The 21,120-nt window shown below is 40.5% G+C and overlaps 1 protein-coding gene across 1 annotated transcript in view; it reads right to left on the reverse strand.

Moving 5' to 3' along the window:
* Window positions 1-21,120, reverse strand: part of LOC140355806 (guanine nucleotide exchange factor VAV3-like) — an 81,286-nt gene that overhangs the window by 44,185 nt on the left and 15,981 nt on the right. Inside the window, exons 14-21 of the mRNA XM_072440450.1 lie at window positions 19,979-20,047; window positions 19,264-19,350; window positions 17,532-17,617; window positions 13,156-13,288; window positions 9,651-9,760; window positions 4,313-4,414; window positions 3,436-3,527; window positions 2,264-2,286 (exon numbers count right to left, since the gene is read on the reverse strand). Of these exons, the coding sequence (XP_072296551.1) occupies window positions 2,264-2,286; window positions 3,436-3,527; window positions 4,313-4,414; window positions 9,651-9,760; window positions 13,156-13,288; window positions 17,532-17,617; window positions 19,264-19,350; window positions 19,979-20,047 (702 nt within the window). The remainder of the gene's footprint in view (window positions 1-2,263; window positions 2,287-3,435; window positions 3,528-4,312; window positions 4,415-9,650; window positions 9,761-13,155; window positions 13,289-17,531; window positions 17,618-19,263; window positions 19,351-19,978; window positions 20,048-21,120) is intronic.

Consider the following 21,120-nt stretch of genomic DNA (forward strand, 5'->3'; position numbering starts at 1 on the left):
GATAAATACAGTATATAAAAAGAGAACATACAAGATTACAGTTACACAATTTAGACCAACATAGAATCAATGCATTTTGGTCATATTTGGTATATATTGTGGTAAACATTTCATACTTGTGAGTAAGTTGTTGTCGATCTGTTGCACCAAACGACCTTCGAGCGTCAGTTCATTAGGCAAATGCAGTACGTTGGCGTTTTCTTTTAAACCTTTTATTTTCCCACTTCACTTTTACATTAAAGCGAGTGAACTTGTGTTTACACTTAAGAATATAAAGAATATAAAGCGCTGGAGCAGCAGGTGGAGCTGAGAGCGCCGTCTGCCGTGTGTGGGCAGCAGACCTACACACTTTCACTGTGAGATCAGACGGAAAACAAAGGGATATTATAGTGTTTGTTTTGCTTTGTACGTTCCCAGTGCAAGTACTAATATGCTCTAATATGCTCATTTTCCGATGCATTATAATCAATTAAGAATACCGTGCTTTAGTCAATAAAGCTATGAGCCACTGGTAATGTTAAGGGACCATTTTGCCTTTTCTAACAGAGCAAAACTGTTGAAGAAAGAAGATGAATCTAGAACTCATAACCATATTTAAGATTTTTTTCCAAACAAATAGCCTTTACTTTAATGTGTACCAAGCTATTAAAGGCTAATTACACATACAATAGCGGGCCTTTATAACAAATTAAAATGTTACTTTTGATGATGAGTTTGTGAAGTGGCAAATGTTTCACAAATATGTGTCAAAAATGCAAGATTTGTATCAAACATGAGCCAAAATATGTTGTTCTAAAGAAGCTACAGTTCAACACGTTCTAGTCATTCCTTTAATGTTAGTTTTGGGCATAACATAAAGTGCACATTATGTAAGTTTCCAGTGGCGGAGATTTAGATTTGCCTAGAATGTTCCACAGTGGGACATAAGACAAGTTACAAGTCAGCTCTGAGGAGAGGCAAGCCCGCTTACAGTGAGAATGTTAGTTTATTTCCCCCCACATTTAGATAATTAATTTTGATTTATAATAAACGAATTGTGCAGCTCAGTTCACAATATAGCGTTTCACCATTTTATCTATTTTATTTTACATTTTTACTGTCTGCTTTTTATAACCATAGCTTCTTATTCGATGTAATTGACAAGTGATTAAACCTTTTTTTTGTCCAAGCCGACTGTAAAAAGATCTCACTAGAGTATTTCCCTCACAATCTTCTTCGAAATTCTGTCCAATTTATAGTCCAAAGCAAAATCAAGTAAAAAGTGCACTCGAGATGTTTCAAAGTCGTTTTAAATCCGTCTCTTACAGTCCCAAACTGAAGAAGCTACTTGGATGAGTGGCAAAATATACAGTATTCTCCGCTCTATAAGGCTCACCGGATTATAAGGCGCATTAACGAAACAAAACAAAACGTGTACCACACAAATCGCTTCGAGGTCAGTGAGCACAACCAGAGTTAATCCATATATAAAACGCACTGGATTATAAGGCTGTTTTTTTGAGGAAATCAAAGGCTTTTAAGTGCACCTTATTGTGCGGAAAATACGGTTGTCACTCTAAAAAGAAAAAGCCAGTTGACGGAATTCAAACGTCTTTTTGCTTATTCGCTAAGATATATATTTCAACGCCTTATTATGGAACATTTCAAGCAAATCAACATCTCCATGGAGACAAGCCGGTGGCAACTTCCCAAACTGAAGAGGCTGCTTGAATGAGTGGCAAAACATACCGTATTTTCCGGACTATAAGTCGCACCTTTTTTCATAGTTTTGGCCGGGGTGCGACTTATACTTATATTTATAATTATATACTTATACTCTGGAGCAACTTATATGTGATATTATTTGTTATTTTCACCACATTTCATACTCCAGTGCGACTTATATATGTTTTATTCTTCTCTATTATGCATTTTGGCTGGATTTTCACTCTAAAAAGAAAAGGCAGTTGAGAGAATTCAAACGTCTTTTTGCTTTTCCGCTAAGATATATATTTCAACATTTCAGGCGAATCAACAACATCTCCATGGCGACAGGCCGGCGTGAACCCCCCAAACTCACTCACGCCACATAACACATTCACATTAGTCATTACATGAGTCGTGGCGTGTTGTTTGCGTCGTTTTTTTAAGTGCTCTACGTCCGCCTCATACAAAGTCGAGTTGAGAACGTATCAGCGCGCACTGATTTATCGTCACGTCGCAGTAATTGAACACACCGCGGCTTTTGGCCGTAACCTTGACGCGAGTTTGCAGGCGCTCTTACCTTGGGCCGAGTCTTGGCGCAGTCTGCGGTGTCACGCCGGAGACAGACAGGGACAAAAGTGAGAGGAATACGCTATGAGACTGTGGTTCAGTGACATACAACCTCAGCTGTCAACCTGTGTGGCCCCTAAAACACGCACCTGCTGCATGCATAAGGAGGGCGGGGATGGGGGAGAGGGGGGAGTCAGGGGTGCACACCACGGAGAGAGAGAAGAGAGGGAGAGAGAGAGGCAATGGGGGCGAGGGAAGGAGTGAATACTGAAGTTTAGAGGAGCGAGAGGGGCGAGTGCAGGGAGTCAGGGAAGCACACCAAGGAGAGAGAAAAGATGGAGAGAGAGAAGCAGTGGGGGTGAGGGATGGAGAGAATACTGAAGCTTAGATGAGGGAGAGGAGCGAGAGTAGGGAAGCGCACTATGGAGAGAGAAAAGAGGGAAAGAGAAACAGTAAAGGAAGGAAAAGTGGGGAGAGAGAAGAAGAGAATGCTGAAGTTTCGGGGAGCGAGATGGGGGAGTCAGGGAAGCACACCACAGAGAGAGAAAAGAGGGAGAGAGAGAGACAGTGGGGGGAGGAAACGTGGGATGAGGGAAGGAGAGAATACTGAAGCTCAGATAAGCGAGATGGAGAGTCAGGAATTCATGTATAGAATGTCGAAAAAGCACTTTATTTTGTATAATTAATACATAAACTGGAATGAGTGTATATAATGTGATGTCACTTCCTGTCATTTTCTGCAGATCTTTCTACTTTTCAACTACCTGCTTGATTGGTGTAAAACTATAATTTATATTTACAACAGGTATAAATAATTGTAAAAATCCGTGTTGAAAATGCTTTTTTTTTTGTTCTTTTTTAAAATTTTTGATTATGACTTTGCAAGCTTCAAGAATATTTAAATGTCAATATTTGTTTTAAATAATGAATATTTCAAACCCTTTTTTGAAATCCAGTGGAGTAGAAAGTATATTTATGCTCCAAAAACATTAAGTTGCTAACATTAAAATGCTAAAAGGGACTTAAGCAATGGAGATAAACTAAACACTGGACATTGGTACTCTAAGGATTGGAACTGATGAGTGCAAGTCGTCGTTTGGAACAGAAACAAAGGCCACAAATAGCCGTAAATAATATTATAATCACTGTTAGTCTTGATGCTTTCTAAGCCACTGTCATTACCTGTTCTTCCACACAGCCCCAGTCGGCCCAGACACTCTTTGTGCGCCCCCAGACCACACTTCAGACACAAATACCCCTGGTTAAAGATGCCCCTGAAACACAGAACGGCACGCAGCGTTGAAGGGCTTGACATTTTGGATTTCTCGGCCTGCTGTCCCATCGTGCAGATTAGAAAACAGACAGAGGAAACGTCCTTCGGCTTAACTCGACGTAAGAAAACCGCTCCAGGACATATTTATTCTAATTAAAAACAAAGCATCTTGAAGGTTGAACAGAAATGCCAAAGCCTAATACCGTAATTTCCGGACTATAAGTCGCACCTTATACTTTATTTATACTTACATACTTATACTTATACTGTGGAGCGACTTATATGTGATATAATTTGTTATTTTCACACTTGCAACTGCATTTCATACTCCAATGCAACTTATATATGTTTTTTTCTTCTCTATTATGCATTTTTCTTATACTCCGGTGCGACTTATAGTCCGGAAAATATGGTAGATATTATTTCTTAAAATGCATACGTTTTCCAATTTGTTAACTGACATCGTGTACACAGTTTTGACATAGACGGCTTTATACTTCGTAGACACGCAGAAGAATTGAGCCACCAGAATGTTTTGTGTTTTACGAATAGATTAATTGGACAAAGAAAAAAATATATGCAAAGAAGTCTAGTTTAAACATTGCGATAAACGTGCTTTGCCCAATGAACATCTTTGCTTTGTGTTCAAATGAATAAAGAAATAAACAGCTAAATAGTTAATTTTGGATCAGTTTCTTTAGCCTAGTGTTTTCTTTGTGCATTACACGTTAGGAGCACCGACACGTGTTCCTCCTCTTTAAGTAACGCTTGAAACTCTTGAATGACCTGAGCAGAAGGTGACAGAAGCTGCAGGACATGATCCTCTCGAACGTGTACATCTTGAACTTGTGGAAGTTGTGGTGGGCTTTCTCCGGTCGGATATTTGAGCTGAAAGACACAAAGAAAGTGCATGAGACGAACAAAACATCGTGACGTGTTCGGTTTCGTTGAGGTGTCTACGGGAAAAAATGTACGGTTTCAATTTGTTATTTAAAGAAGACAGTGAGGAAGAGAGAGAGCGAGCTTGCTGCTAGAGCGCCCCCTGGAGGCCTGTAACGCCCGGATAGTGAAGGGAATACCAAATATATTAACTTTACTAGATTGTATTAAAACTGTACTTTGATATAATAAGGGAATACCAAATATATTAACTTTACTAGATTGTATTAAAACTGTACTTTGATATAATAAGGGAATACCAAATATATTAACTTTACTAGATTGTATTAAAACTGTACTTTGATATAATAAGGCAATACCAACTATATTAAATTTGCTAGATAGTATTAAACTTCATCAAACATTCTAAGTTGAATTGAAACTGAAGGGGCCTCACACAGACCACATTCCTAGATAAGAAGCTGCAGACGAGTTCAAGGACATCTGTGTGTGAAACTGGAGAGGTACAGTGGAAGAATACTGAAAGAGGCGTCACCCTTCATATTACGCCCTATATTTAAATGTAATGAATTGTTTGAGCGCACAGGGAAAGGGTGCAACTGGACTGCCCCGTGTAAGTCACCGACACATTCGTTAGGGACAGAAAGGTAAGCGCTCTGTTATCTCTGTATTAGAATTGTACTGACAGGGATTAAATGATTGACTGATTTTAACGGTTTTGATTCTTGCCCTCACTTTCATAAACGAGCACGCCAACAATAGCAACCTTAGCGGCTGTGATGAGGACAGAGCAGAGCTGAGACAAGTTCAGATGGTGCAGACCCAAGTGCTTTTTATTTACAACGACTATTTACAAAAAAAGAGATTTAAAATACAGCTTTAACATGTTCACACAGCACCGACCACCAAGTAACTGGGACCAGGCACGTTTTATAGGCCTCATTGGACCCTCACAATCTAAGGACCAGATAAGTTCATCATCTTTCTAAACAGCAAAGATAAAAGCTAAATGTAGAAAAACACTGCCAATATACATCCTTCAATTCAATACGAAAAAATATATTCTTTATTTAATTTACCGTGCACATTTTAATCCTTACGATATATTTTAAAACAGTTAACCCCCTAAACACCCCTCCTATTTTCCAACAATGCTCTGCCCTGGAACTTTCTTAAGGTGCTCCGGCTCCCTGGGGACTCTTTTGGCCGGCGCACCTAAAATGGCGGACACATGAGGTAAAGTTCACATTTTTAAATTTACTTTACATTTACGTGTGGTTTCCTTTTATTCTCATTGTAGTAAGCCTATGTAATGGATAGCTACATTACAAGGCCGTTTGCCCGTTCAAAATCTATATGTTAGCCGCTTTGTTGGCCGCAAGGATCAAAATGTGTGAGAAAAGATAGCGCCTTATTTTTACGGGTATTTCCTGCATTTCCTGAAGTTAGTTTTTACCGACAACATCTCTTGACAAGCGTCTCAAGTTTGACTTCCCGCACCTGACAATCCGTCTATTATAAAGCGGCAAAGCGCGCGTTATTCTTTACATACGCACAATTAGACTCAATCCCCTTCTCTTTTTTAACATCCCGAGTGCATCGCCGCCGACTGAACGGTAACAAAGTATTCTGTAAACACTGTATCCTGCACAAAAATGCGTTGATTCAGTCGATCTTGATGTGATGTCAAAACAACGGCGTATTTTCCCCACATCCGCGGAACAAAGCCAACGCACTCGGGGAAGTTTCTCAGCCAAAACCTCCTGCTGTTAGAAAGTAATACAAAAGATACTCCTTCCTTAAAAAAAAAAAAAAAAAAAAAGACAGACATTTATTTGTACTTTGCAAACTTTCGAGACGCTTTTTTTTCAGTGGGATTGTATTGCAGAAATGTCAGCGGTTTGTTGATTACAGTAAAACTCGATCAAATGTTTCGCGGCAATGAGGCAACGTCTCTCTCTCTCTGCAGCAAATATTGAGTTTTTCGATGTTTTGCGCTGTCATCTGTCTTTTTTATTACAGTTTGGGGTTTGTACTCGCTGTGGTTTTTATGGATTAGTTCAGGATGATTCACCTAATGAGATATGATTACTAGTTAAAGGTGCTTCAAACTGCTGTATTTGCCATTAGGCTTACACCATGTACAATAACTCAATATTCTGTGATATCTAAAGCAATTGTTTGGTGTTTTAAGCAATATGTACTTTTTGAGTATGACTGGGAGAGCAATAGTACATTTTTGGGGGATAATTGTTTAAGAGCAGCTGAAGTCTCATTCATCTCAATTAAATAATTTGATTAATTGCAATGAATCAATTTAAATACTACTTTAGCAATGGCATAATTGTTTTCTGAAAGATAAAACGACTCCAAAGCACGGGCTGAGAGAAGACGTTTTAAGTAAAAACGCAGTCATTAACATAAAATGACAATGAGAAAGCCATTTCTCTTCTCGTTGTTTCAAGTTCTGTGTTATTTATATGCATTTTAAAATCAAAAGAAATTAAAACCAAAGAAAAAGCCATTTCTTCTGTAATATATAATAATCTATGAAGGCGTTTGCATCTCTTTAGCTTCATCTTAGTCAAATGTTTTAGAAATCTCTATCTAGTGTCTAAACCAGACCTGGAGAGACTTATCCATGTGTTTGTCTCCAGTAGATTAGACTGTAAGGGCCTCCTGCTGGTGCCAGAGTCAGGACTAAACATGGACCGGCCTCCTGCTGGTGCCAGAGTAAAGACTAAACATGGACCGGCCTCCTGCTGGTGTCCAGAGTCAGGACTAAACATGGACCGGCCTCCTGCTGGTGCCAGAGTCAGGACTAAACATGGACCGGCCTCCTGCTGGTGCCAGAGTCAGGACTAAACATGGACCGGCCTCCTGCTGGTGCCAGAGTCAGGACTAAACATGGAACGGCCTCCTGCTGGTGCCAGAGTCAGGACTAAACATGGACTGGCCTCCTGCTGGTTCCCAGAGTCAGGACTAAACATGGACCGGCCTCCTGCTGGTGTCCAGAGTCAGGACTAAACATGGACCGGCCTCCTGCTGGTGCCAGAGTCAGGACTAAACATGGACCGGCCTCCTGCTGGTGCCAGAGTCAGGACTAAACATGGACCGGCCTCCTGCTGGTGCCAGAGTCAGGACTAAACATGGAACGGCCTCCTGCTGGTGCCAGAGTCAGGACTAAACATGGACTGGCCTCCTGCTGGTTCCCAGAGTCAGGACTAAACATGGACCGGCCTCCTGCTGGTGCCAGAGTCAGGACTAAACATGGACCGGCCTCCTGCTGGTGCCCAAAGTCAGGACTAAACATGGGCCGGCCTCTTGCTGGTGCCAGAGTCAGGACTAAACATGGACCGGCCTCCTGCTGGTGCCAGAGTCAGGACTAAACATGGACTGGCCTCCTGCTGGTGCCCAGAGTCAGGACTAAACATGGACCGGCCTCCTGCTGGTGCCAGAGTCAGGACTAAACATGGACTGGCCTCCTGCTGGTGCCCAGAGTCAGGACTAAACATGGACCGGCCTCTTGCTGGTGCCAGAGTCAGGACTAAACATGGACCGGCCTCCTGCTGGTGCCAGAGTCAGGACTAAACATGGACCGGCCTCCTGCTGGTGCCAGAAGTCAGAACATGAACCGGCCTCCTGCTGGTGCCAGAGTCAGGACTAAACATGGACCGGCCTCCTGCTGGTGCCAGAAGTCAGAACATGAACCGGCCTCCTGCTGGTGCCAGAGTCAGGACTAAACATGGACCGGCCTCCTGCTGGTGCCAGAAGTCAGAACATGAACCGGCCTCCTGCTGGTGCCAGAGTCAGGACTAAACATGGACCGGCCTCCTGCTGGTGCCAGAGTCAGGACTAAACATGGACCGGCCTCCTGCTGGTGCCAGAGTCAGGACTAAACATGGGCCGGCCTCCTGCTGGTGCCAGAATCAGGACTAAACATGGACCAGCCTCCTGCTGGTGCCAGAGTCAGGACTAAACAGGTTTGACTCTGACAATGTTCAAATCTAAGCTAAAAACAGTTTTGTTTAGCTGTGTTTGACTGAAAGGATTTTCTTCTCTTTTAGTTCTTAATCTGTTTTGTGATTTCTGTCATGTCTTTGTGATTTTAATGCATTTTCTTCCTGTTGTGTGAAGCACTTTGAACTGCCTTGTGTCTGAATCGTGCTCTAAAATAAACTTGAAGTGAACTGAAGTGACTAATGTCCAGGGAGAAAGAAACGGTGCAGTGGGACGAATATTGACTCACAACTGAGTTTTGACGAGAACTTGATGTGCCGCTGTGGCACATCAAGAGACATTTTGTAACATTGACAAGACCGTGACGACTCTTGTTTGGTGTCTTGGCGCGGCAGTCTTTTTATCATTAATACAAAATTGGCATTCCCAAACACTAAAATGGTCCGTCTGGCAAAGGAGATGTAAAACAAAGCGCTTTAAAAAAAAACAGTTGTGTGACTCTGTTAACACTGACTGTAAATGTTGTTGCCTGACCAGCCATTCCCAACACGTTTTGACAAACTACTTATCAAAACCGTGTGGTTCTGGGGCTCGACTGCTGCGTTTCAATTTCTAGGGCGGAGTTTAGAGCAGAGACAGAACCAATCACATAAACCCAGAAGTGACGCAAAAAATGCCACACACTTAACCGGATGTTACGTAGCCCGTGTCAACAAGGCGTGTTCCGCGTTATCCGTCCTGAACGCAGAAAATGTCTCCTGAATCGAGATGACGCCCTTCGTATAACCGCATCTAACGCACGTTCATCACGGCGAGTAGAGCGGACTTTCCTCATCGTTCAAACCGAAGCGAGAGCAGAAGTAAACACTCGGTCACGAGCCGGTCACGAGCCGGGTCACGGGCCGGGTCACGGGCCGGGTCACGGGCCGGGTCACGAGCCGGGTCCGCCATCTTGAATGTTTTGGAACGGGGGTGGAAAGCGCTACTTCCATATCTCAGTGTGACGCGTTAAAACCTCCGCCTGGGATTGGTCGGTAAATGGATGACCGACAATTTCATTGGCTCTGACTTCGATTCCAGACCCTTACGCATTCAAACAGAATGTGGGCGGGGCTGGCGGGTCAGGCAATAAATGTTGAGTTGTGGGCACTTTTTCTGTCTTTTCTGTTTTTCACATCTAGAGTACTTTCGAATAGTTTTTTTGTGGCGTATGAAAGCCATCTGCAGTTCTAACGATGGATCCGGATGAATAACGGTTACTCACATCGCCATCTCGAACTGGTCCAGCCACTTCTTCTTGAGTTCTCTGGTTTTGAAGAAGAGCTCGAAGCCGGCGAGGCCCTGATGATGCGTGACGTAGAAGCCGTAGCACCACTGACGAGATCAAGACAAACAAGAGAAAATCGGGCTGAAACGTCTGCATCAAGAGTGAATGAGACTTCTATTGTGTGTGTATTTGACGGTATAAGTTGGGAAATGAGATACTTTTGATTGGAAATGGCTCACAAACTCATATTATGTCAACCACAGATTTTTCACATTTTTCGCCGCCGTCAGCTAAACCTTTTCTGAGCGTTTGACCGCACGACATTCCCAAAACGAAACAGATCATGACGATTAAATACTGATGCCAAGAGTCAGAGCGGTTTGTGCAGTGTTTCCTGTCACTAATTCAATGTTCATGTGTTTGACTTCCTGTTTTATGCAACGTTTTGAGAAATCCGTCCAATCAAAAATAGACACAATTTGAAGGACTAAACTGACATAATGATGAACGTCAGACAAATGACATTCAGACTTAATTTTAAAGACTTTGGACTAAATGGGACGTATAATTAGGACATGTAGTGCCGTAATGTTATTCTTTTCTGTAGCACATGCTCTCTGGTCATGTTCTTTCTGTTGTTTTTTATCTGTTTATATTTCAAAAATGGAAAAAAAATTGAATATATATTTTAAAAAAGAACGCAAATATACATAATTTGGTTTTGAATTGTTGATCGCTATTTGTCTTTTATTAAAGTCATGTGTAATAACTGTTTTACTGAATACCTTTAATTAGATGTTTACAGTCATATTTTGTACTTCAACTTAAGTATTACAATTTTAATTACTTTTAACATTTGTTTGACCAGAAATATGAAGAACAAATTCTAATTTAAATGTCATAAGTCATTTCACTTTCTTAAAAAATCGTTAATAACTTCATATATGTTTCCAATACCGTTTTAATGTTTCAAAGCCACGCTACATGTTTTATTTCACATGTTTAAGTCATTCTTGGACTCATAACCTGAACATATTCCATTCCCTCCTGTACCGCGTTTTGCTCGTTTTGCCTCAGGCCTGCGGCTCGAAATCAATTAATAATATACTTATCATTTCGCTCATGTCTCCTCCGCTCTCCTCCGCCGTAGCGTAGGTAAAGAGCGTAAACACTACGCTGAGCAGGCGCCGCCTCGTTGCCAGATGCGGCCGGAGAAAACACCTTGCCTACGGCGCCGTATCGCGGATCATTTTTCAATCAATTCTCAAAATCTCTCGACTTTCCCCCCCACCTCCGCGCGCGCTAATCCGCTGCGGCTCGTCGCGTTGCGCGCCATAAGTGCCGGGCGCGGGCGGGGCGGGGCGGGGCTCGTCGCCGATTGGCCCGAGCGGCGATGAAAGTGTTTTAAAGCGACGGCGTGTGCTAAATCACCGACGGGGAGTGCGCGGTGCCCCGGCTGAAGTTTCATTTAGTACAAAATGATCTATAGCTTTGGGCGGCCTTGGAGGAGCGCGCACATTTATCAGCGGTTATTAGCATGTCTCTCACGCGTCGTGCGAGCGTGGTTAAAGGGAGATGTATTATTGGAGGGCCCTGTATCTACTCAGCTGGTCACACATGCGCCGCCGGAGCCATGCATCACGGCTGCTTTCGATCGGGGGAATAAGTAACGGAATAAAACATTATGGTAAGCAGCAGCAGGTGGCGGCTTTTCTTACGGTAAAGTGCAGAGGCTCAGAATTCCTAGGGTTTTTGTTCCAGAATACGGCGCTTGGTACAGCAAGACAAAGATTTAAAGACGTAGAAATTAGTTCTTTGTATACCGTATTTTCCAGACTATAAGTCGCACCTTTTTTCATACGTATATCTATACTTATATACTTATACTCCGGAGCGACTTATATGTAATATTATTTGTTATTTTCACACTTGCAACTGCATTTCATACTCCAGTGCGACTTATATATGTTTTTTTCTTCTCTATTATGCATTTTTTTGGCAGCTGCGACTTCTACTCGGGTGCGACTTATAGTCCAGAAAATACGGTAATCTATATCCAGGGGTGGAAAATTAAGTAAAAATAAAAGTACTGTATTTAACTGAATGTTTTAGCTGTCTGTACTTTATTTAAGTGTATTTTGCACATTTACTTCACTACATTTGAGAGAAGGTATTTGTTGATTTCTACTGCACAACTTTTTTATAAATTGGATTGGAAGTATATTCCTTGTGTTATTTTACGTGATGCTTCTGTATTGTATTGTTTTGTTTCTAGATCTGTACTTTTACATAAAGGCACAGTGTGTAGCTTTTTAGCTACAAAATAAACAAGAAAAAAAGCATGTTTTTGTCATTTTGTATGTTTTTAATGCACTAAAAATGTATAAAAACGTATTGTTGTAATGGTTCTTAGTGTCCCTACTGTGAGCAGGGCTTGTATCTCCAAACACTGTACTTAACCTGGAGCAGGGTCAGCTGGTTGTTTCCATAGAAATACAGTTTCTTTACCTATAATATTGCTCAGTATGGCAGAAAAAATATGTACCATATCAGCATGAGCATGTTCTGATGTACGGATTTAACTGTAACGGGTTTCCATGGTGACTTTCCACTTCCGGAAAATGACATACTGTGCCTTTAACAACACTCAGTACTTCATCCGACGCCCGATAATATGTCACAATCAAACTGAAATTGCAGTTTGAGTTGGCACGGTTATCAAATCACAAAGGCTGCATAGAATGTTTTAGAACAAAATAATCTGTTTATAGATTATGCCAGTCGTTTGGATCTCTGCAAATGTGTAGTAAAATGCATGTTATATTTGTTTAAACAGTTCATATTTCAGTCGTTTACAATGTGCACACAATCCTACTTTATAAACATATGGCAAATTCGATCACAAAACTGAAAAAATCACGATTTGATTTGTATTTATTTTTTCCCCAAAGAAAATAGTGCAGCTCTCCTCTGTACTAGACGCTATAAGAGTCGCAGTCGAGTGGAGAGAATCCCTCGCTCCCCTGTGCCTCCCAGAAAGGACAAAATGTGCTTTGCAGTAGTTTGTTTTTTGTGCAAATAAACTGGCTAATTAGCTACTTTGTTCTTTCATACAGTCGATGCAGTGTGTACGTTTTCTGGTGGTGAAAGTGATAGTTGTGCAGCTTCAGTAACTTGAATGACTTTTTGATAAATACACTATACTTTTACTCCTACTTAAGTCATATATTTGATAGTGGGACAGCACTCTTATTTGAGCTAAAGTTTTGGCTCCTTTTCGCACTGTGAAAAAGTCTACAAGTGACCGAACATCTACCTGAACCACTCCTTCAGATAAGATTTACTAACAAATGATTACATTCTGTGCATTACTTTGTCCTTCCGACTACATTCCAGTCCAGTTTATCATATGTTTTTTACCCATAACTCATTTCTTGGCCCACTACCAATGGAGTAATATTATTCTAAAGCAACCGTACAAAAATACGTCGTTTATTCTTACCTTTTTCCCCTCTCGGTCAGACGAGGGGTTGTTTGTGACCTTGTAGTAGTTCAGATCCAGGACGTCCTTCATCTCATAGTTGTATCCTCGTCTTTTGCAAATGATTACAGCAATGTCGAAGAGGAAAATGTGCCTGAAACACGACATACTGGGTTAATAATAAAGGTAACATACTGCATTTACACTCACAATTAAAAAAACGCATTATTTGTTTTGACTCAGTGATTAATGAGTTGCGTTTTGCATGATTACATCTACTCAAAATTACCAAATGTGTTCAATATTCCACGAAAAAAAAAAAAGAAGAAACATATGTATTTCCTGGTCTCGCGCCTTCGCTTGATGGATGAGTCATAATAAATAATAGCAAATCTGAGACAATTTGTATGTGATTCACTTTGCAGCATTAAGATTGGATTCCGCCAGGATTTGTGGCACGTGGCATTTTTCTTTTTTTCCAGTCTGGAATGTGGAGGAATCTGATTTGGCTCCTCGTGACTCGCGTATGGAAAGCGTTCCCGAAAACGATCATATTAAAATATTAAAAGGCGGTTGCGATGGATAATGTTTCATGTGTGGCGATGCCTGCGTCTCGAGAGGAAGCAAGAGAGCTGGTGTTGAGTGGCAAATGGAGGTTACCCAATACTGTAATAAATGTTATGATGGTATACAATGTGTACGGTGTGGTTAGGTTTGGTAATAATGCAAGGAAAGTTTCCATTGAGGAGAGAAAGACGTGGACTTTGATGCGGTACTTTCAAAAACTGTGAAGCTACTTGAACATTTTCTGGTAGAATCCTTTGAATATTTGACTATTTAATCTGTATTGTTTGACTGTATTGTTAGGACAAGATAAAGTGAAGCTATTTGATCACCTGACTCAGTATTTGGTTGATCTTCTAGGCCAGTCGGAGAAACCAAGCCTTAGAAACCGGCGTGTTCTCTTCGACAAAGACATGTCATTAGCGCGACACTGAACACTTGACAAGAAGCTGTTTCTTTCGGTTGAGGAAAATCGTTAAACTGTGTCACGAAAGGAATCTGGAGCGTGTAATTCATGCCTTCGTGTCTCCACGGTCAGACTCAGTAATAGTTTTGTTTTCCTGCCTGAACCAGAAGGAGCTGCTGTCCGTCCAGAACCCTGCAGCGAGGAGCTTGACCCGCACAAACTCGCGTTTCTTCTGTTCTTACATCGCTGATGGTTCCTCTCGCAATCGTTTTTTTTTTTGGACCAGAAGATATCGAACCTGCCGGACTTTTTGCTCCCAGACAATGCTCTGCTCCTTCACTAGACTCTGCTGATACTCTCAAAAGCTCAAAACGTTCATATTCAGTCAAGCGTTTTAATCACAGCAGTTTTAGGGTCTGATTATACATATACATGTTGTTGGATGTGTATTTCCAGCAGTAACTTGAGTGTTGTTTCTCTGTATTTGAACTGTTTTGTCATGAAACACTGTCTGTGAACAGCGCTGTATAAATAAACTTTGCTGTTATTATGACGCCAATGGAAGCAGTGAGTGTTAAGGTGGCAGAAAGTGGGTAATAGCTACAAAAATGAATATCAAAAGCAGTTTTCATAATACCTGCGACAATGTGCTAAAGATACTATGGCAACACACTGGAAATTCTCTGGTTGATGTTCAATTATCACAGAAAAACTCAATAGATGCTAAACAAAAAGAAAAAGGCAAAAATGGGTTTGTTTTTATTTTCAAGCATCTCTTTTTGCAATCTTGTTGGTGGAATTGTTTTAAAAGTGATTATATTTGCGTTTTGTGTTTATAATGTGTACTTTGAACAGAATCCTACTTTTTAAACAGCCTCAGGAGCGATAACATTCGAGAGAAGCCTGAAATATGAACTGTTAAACTAAGAAAGAACGGCAGAAGAGAGATCTAAACTACTGCATCTGCTTTATTTAGAGACAGATCTATACATACTTCTGTCCTCCTTTTGGATCAAGTATTATTTACAACTTGATCCACAATTTAGTCTCATTTTAGATCCGGTTTTAGATCTGGTGGTAGTCGGAAAGCCAAATATTGTCTAAGATGGACGGCAGTATTGTCCATTATTTGATATATCTACTAGGGCTGTTCTCAATATATCGATATTGCGATGTATCGTGGCGGACTTCTTGGAAATACGTGTATCGATACAGAGATATAAACAACATAAAGCCATCTACACTTCTGAACCTACAGACTGATGCGTCGAGGCCGAATATGAGGTTTCAGTCAACTTTTAACACCAGTTTTAAGGGATATCCACGAATCAGGACATATATCGTATCAAGTTCAGAGTATCGGGATTCGTATCGTATCGTGGACCCTGTATCGGGATCATTGTATCGTGAGGTACTCGGCAATAACTCAACCTCAAAATGAAAATGACGTACGACCTGAATCCTTAACAATTACATCCAGACTTAATTGGAAAAAGGACAATTATCATGGACTTTGGACCAAATTGATGTCAAATGATTGCGTCTTCTCTCTCTGTTCTGGTTAAAAACTGAAAAAAAAGGCTTCACAATAGCACAATATTCTTTTCCCAAATTGTCACGCCCGACTGAATAAAACACAGTAATTATTTTTGAAACATGCAATATTCTCATCACATTACTCAGCTCAAGTAGAAAGAATCCCAATTAGAGAATCACAACTTTGACGGTTTATCTGCTCGGTTCTAAATACACGAGTCGCTACAGAAGTCGACCCAAGCGCAACTGCTGTTTTATAATTGGGCAATATAGAGTCCGGTTCCATACTTTCCTGTCAGAAACACAGGAAAGAAGAAATGTAATCAACGGTACGAAATGTAACATTTGCTTTCGAAACACGAGGCCAAGTTGTGAGCGGAAAAGCTATGATTATTGTGTTTGCTACGGTTACGCTTTTGGTGTGGAGATCGTTCATTCGTTTGTAAGTTGAGGGCAATTCTGTTCAATAACGACCTTGGATACTTTTATAGCATCGTTCACAGACGCTCAAAGCACTGCACATTGGTTCATCGTGCAGAACTTTCGACCGCTTAAAATGCCCTGAACTTGGATTTGACTTGGTTGGATTCAATTTCTTACGCAACACAGAATATCGAACTGAAATGTCTGACTCGACACGATCATTTAGCGTGAAAAAAGAAAATACTTTTGTCGTACTTTGGCAAAAATGTCATGAAACAAAAGTCTAGAAACCGTACAAAGCAGGTTACTTGTACCATATTTTCCGGATTATAAATTGCACCTCATTACATAGTTTTGGCGACTTATACTCCGAAGCAACTTAAATGTGATATTATTCATTATTTTCACACTGGCAAACGCATTTCACAAGAGGGCGCTCTAGACTCTAAGTGACGCAGAAGAAGAATCTGCACTTCCTCTTCCTCTGGAGTTTGTGGAGTTGTTTAGAAGTGACACAGAGGAAGAAGAATTCAATGGATTTAGTGATTTGGGGTAAAACTGATGCTTTGGTAAACTTGTTAGCATGTTCTTTATGCTATAGTTATCTGAATAACTGTTCATATGTTACGTTAACATACCAGACACTTACCACAGTTCCGTCTGTGCCTCATGTAGCTGAAGGTGTTAGCGTTAGCATACGTCATGTAGCTGAAGGTGTTAGCGTTAGCATACGTACACCTATTCACCATGTTCTCTCATCTGTTATTATTTTAAACTGCATTTACAGATGAAATGTCTGTTCTTGGTCTTGGATTTGATCAAATAGATTTCCCCAAAAAATGCGACTTATACTCCAGTGAGACTTATATATGTTTTTTTTCTTCTCTATTATGCATTTTTTGGCTGGTGTGATTTATAATCTGGAAAATACGATAAATATTCTAAATTCAAGTCATTTCAAGATTTAAATTGTTTCACTGTCGGCATTCGGACGTGTGCGCCACAAAGCCGTTGCTGTGAGTTACGATTGTCACAGATGATCATGAAATGCCAGAGGAGAGAAACATCTTCGACAAGGATTTAGCCACGATAAAAGCAGCACCAAACTATCAGCATTTGACATTACAAAGTAGAGTCAAAAATGATGAAAGAGCTCTTCATTATGTGCCGTGATTTGTATCGTTGTCAGATATTAAAACAAGTTTGCTTTTCCCTCATCGTTGCTTGACTCAGAGTGATTCATACACGTTTTAATAATTCACGGCATGAATACTCTGCCATTAACCCTGCCCACCGTGCTCTTTTTTTCCTTTGTTTAGCTCCAACACAAAACTCCATTGTGAAATATGACTGATTGTTATGATGCCGTGAACTAAACGCCTTCGGTGGGATTAAAAAATTGCCTGAATCTGAAAATATCCCCCAAAAAAGATCTGTTTGTTGTGCTTTGGTTGTTGTGTGAACCCACCTGTCCTGTTTCCTCTTGTCCACGCTCGAGACCAGACGCACTTCTCCGTCTCCTTTGGGTCGACCGTAAGCGATAAGAGGCTGGCTCTACGGAACAGATGTACGTAACATCTCATCTGTGCTTTGTGCTACGTTTAAATGTAATAAAATACTGTATACAGGTTTGTGTTTGTACTTCTGTAAAGACTCCGCAACGCAAATAAAACACGTTCCAGAGTTTAGATGATTACTGTCACTTTCCTGGTCCTAGAAAAGTACAGCTAGAAAACTACAGCTAGAAAAGTACAAATAGAAAAGTACAGCGAGAAAAGTACAGCGAAAAAAATACAGCGAGAAAAGTACAGAGAGAAAAATACAGCGAGAAAAGTACAGCGAGAAAAATACAGTTTGAAAAATACAGCTAGAAAAATACAGCGAGAAAAGTACAGCGAGAAAAGTACAGTGAGAAAAGTACAGCGAGAAAAGTACAGCGAGAAAAGTACAGCTAGAAAAATACAGCTAGAAAAATACAGCTGGAAAAATACAACTAGAAAAGTACAGCTGGAAAAATACAGCTGGAAAACTACAGCTAGAAAAGTATAGCTAGAAAAATACAGCTAGAAAATGCAGTGAGAAAAGTACAGCTAGAAAAGTACAAATAGAAAAATGCAGCTAGAAAAATACAGTGAGAAAAATACAGCTAGAAAAATACAGATAGAAAAATACAGTGAGAAAAGTACAGCGAGAAAAGTACAGCGAGAAAAATACAGTTTGAAAAATACAGCTAGAAAAATACAGCGAGAAAAGTACAGTGAGAAAAGTACAGCGAGAAAAGTACAGCGAGAAAAGTACAGCGAGAAAAGTACAGCGAGAAAAGTACAGTGAGAAAAGTACAGCTAGAAAAATACAGCTGGAAAACTACAACTAGAAAAATGCAGCTAGAAAAATACAGCTAGAAAAATACAGTTTGAAAAATACAGTGAGAAAAGTACAGCTAGAAAAGTACAGCTAGATAAATACAGTGAGAAAAGTACAGCTAGAAAAATACAGCTAGAAAAATACAGTGAGAAAAGTACATCTAGAAAAGTACAGCTAGAAAAATACAGTGAGAAAAGTACATCTAGAAAAGTACAGCTAGAAAAATACAGCTAGAAAAATACAGTGAGAAAAGTACAGCTAGAAAAGTACAGCTGGAAAAGTACAGCTAGAAAAATACAGCTAGAAAAATACAGTGAGAAAAGTACAGCTAGAAAAATACAGCTAGAAAAATACAGCTAGAAAAATACAGTGAGAAAAGTACAGCTAGAAAAGTACAGCTGGAAAAGTACAGCTAGAAAAATACAGTGAGAAAAGTACAGCTAGAAAGTTGCAGCTAGAAAACTTGAAAACTGTAAAGTATGAGGCTAAATTGTATTGCAGAAGAAAAATAACAACTACATTTAATTATTCACGTACATTCGTTTCCGGGTCACCAGTTGCTCTTATTTAATCTGTATCAATACGTTTGATAATTTAGTCAAAACTGACTGAATTTCACTGAATATCATACTACGAGGCGCACTGGATTATAAGGTCTATTTTTCATCATTTTTCATATATAAGGCTCACCGGACTATAAGGCGCATTAAGCAAAACAAAAGTCATTGCGACCCCATAAAAGTGCAATATTCGATTTGATTAAAGTCGTGTTTCTGCAGGATTTAGAAGTATTCCTTTGTGATGAGGTGTATCGATATAATAACCTGAGTCATTACCAGGTTCTCGATGCATCTCTGGTACTGGTCGATCTCCCTCAGAGTCTCGTTGTCTCGCTTCACCTCGTTCACGTACTGAGCCAAGTCCTACGGAGAAAAAAAACGGTAGTAAAGTTGTCGTAATTCGAGCGCTGGCAAAACACCAATAACTTTGAGAAAAGGTTTTGACATGTCTACAGGCGGCAGCGGGGCCAATATGCTCTCCAAATGTGAGATCTGTGCATATTTTTGTAAAGAAGTAAAGATTTGACTAAGATCTCGACGTCTTCTGCGCTTTTGCCTCTGCTCGATCTCCAAAAGAGCATTAAATTCTGCATAATTTAACTGATTATGCTCCATTTCCCCTCGAGCCCAGACGTACACTGCATAATTAATCGCCAAAAATGTGCACGCATAAAGCAATCATTGTTGTTAAAATGGGTAAAAAATTAACTGTCCAACCTCTTTAGATCAATACTGCGGTTTACAATGAACAAAATGTAAAACAATCATAAGAATAATACTAAATACGCCCCAAAATAGCGTAATACTTCTTTAAATTGAGCAAAAAACATGAAAATCACAAGAAAAATGAACAAGTTTTGCCGTTTCTGTCCGCGATGGACGTCTTTTTTTGAGTTTTTTTTAAGTATTCGCCGAATCGGGGCGGCTACCGTCGCTAACAAGCTCAAATCACAAAAATTACGCGCCGTTGCCACCGCCGACGGCCACTTACTTTCATGGCATCGAGGGCCATCTTCAAGTTGCTCTTTTCCGACGCGTCGTAAGTGTGTTTGACGAGCTCCTGATGGAAGGAAGAGGAGGGAACGTAATCACGACACACAGAAGTACTCTTCTACTCTCTCTGACGATAATACTGGAGTCGTGACCATTGTTTTGTTTTACTCATCGCTACAGTTATTGCTTCAGTCGACAAAATGGTTTAATAGTGAATAATGTTGAACCAAACAATAGAATCTTTGTCCGAATAATACAACAAAACAGAATCTGTCGTTAAAGACGGGTCAGAGCTGCGGAGAGTCGAGCCCGTTCACAGAAAGAATGCGCGTATTTCGAGGTATTTTACGAGCCACAAACGTCTGCCAAAAAATGCGACTTATGTACTGTATGTTTTTTTTCTCTCTATTACCGTATTTTCCGGACTATAAGTCGCACCTTTTTTCACAGTTTTGGCCGGGGTGCGACTTATACTTATATTTATACTTATATACTTATACTCCAGTGCAACTTATATGTTTTTTCTTCTCTATTATGCTTTTTTGGGCTGGTGCGACTTATACTCCAGTGTGACTTATGCTTAGTGCGGAAAATACAACTGAACAACTTCAAACGTCTTCAAACTAAAGTAAAAGTGCGTGTTTGAGACGCGAGAGAGTGGATCACGTTTATTGGATTAATGGAGTTTGCAGATGCCATTGTTTGAGGTGTAACGTGCGGCAATCTGTTCATCAAATCTGTCCCGTCTCACGAGGTCTTAAAGATGACGCTCACAAAGAGGAGAGAGAGAGAGAGAGGGGGAGAGAGAGAGAGAGAGAGAGAGAGAGAGAGAGAGAGAGAGAGAGAGAGAGAGAGAGAGAGAGAGAGAGAGAGAGAGAGAGAGAGAGAGAGAGAGAGAGAGAGAGAGAGAGAGAGAGAGAGAGAGAGAGAGAGAGAGAGAGAGAGAGAGAGAGAGAGAACGTTAAATAAAAACATGGGGAGATGTGGAGGAGAAAAGGAGGGCGAGAGAGAGCGTCTCAACATATGGACCCGTGGCAGCAGCTTGGGCGTGTTTACCTGGGTTTATCTTTTCAGAACTCACGACTAACGAGCTTTTTATTCAAACATCAGCACGTTTTAACTAAGTGCACTTCAGGGTTT

This window comes from Eucyclogobius newberryi, unplaced genomic scaffold (assembly GCF_026437365.1).
Source record: "Eucyclogobius newberryi isolate DKJ021-1_F unplaced genomic scaffold, fEucNew1.0.hap1 SCAF_12, whole genome shotgun sequence".
Taxonomy (NCBI): domain Eukaryota; kingdom Metazoa; phylum Chordata; class Actinopteri; order Gobiiformes; family Gobiidae; genus Eucyclogobius; species Eucyclogobius newberryi.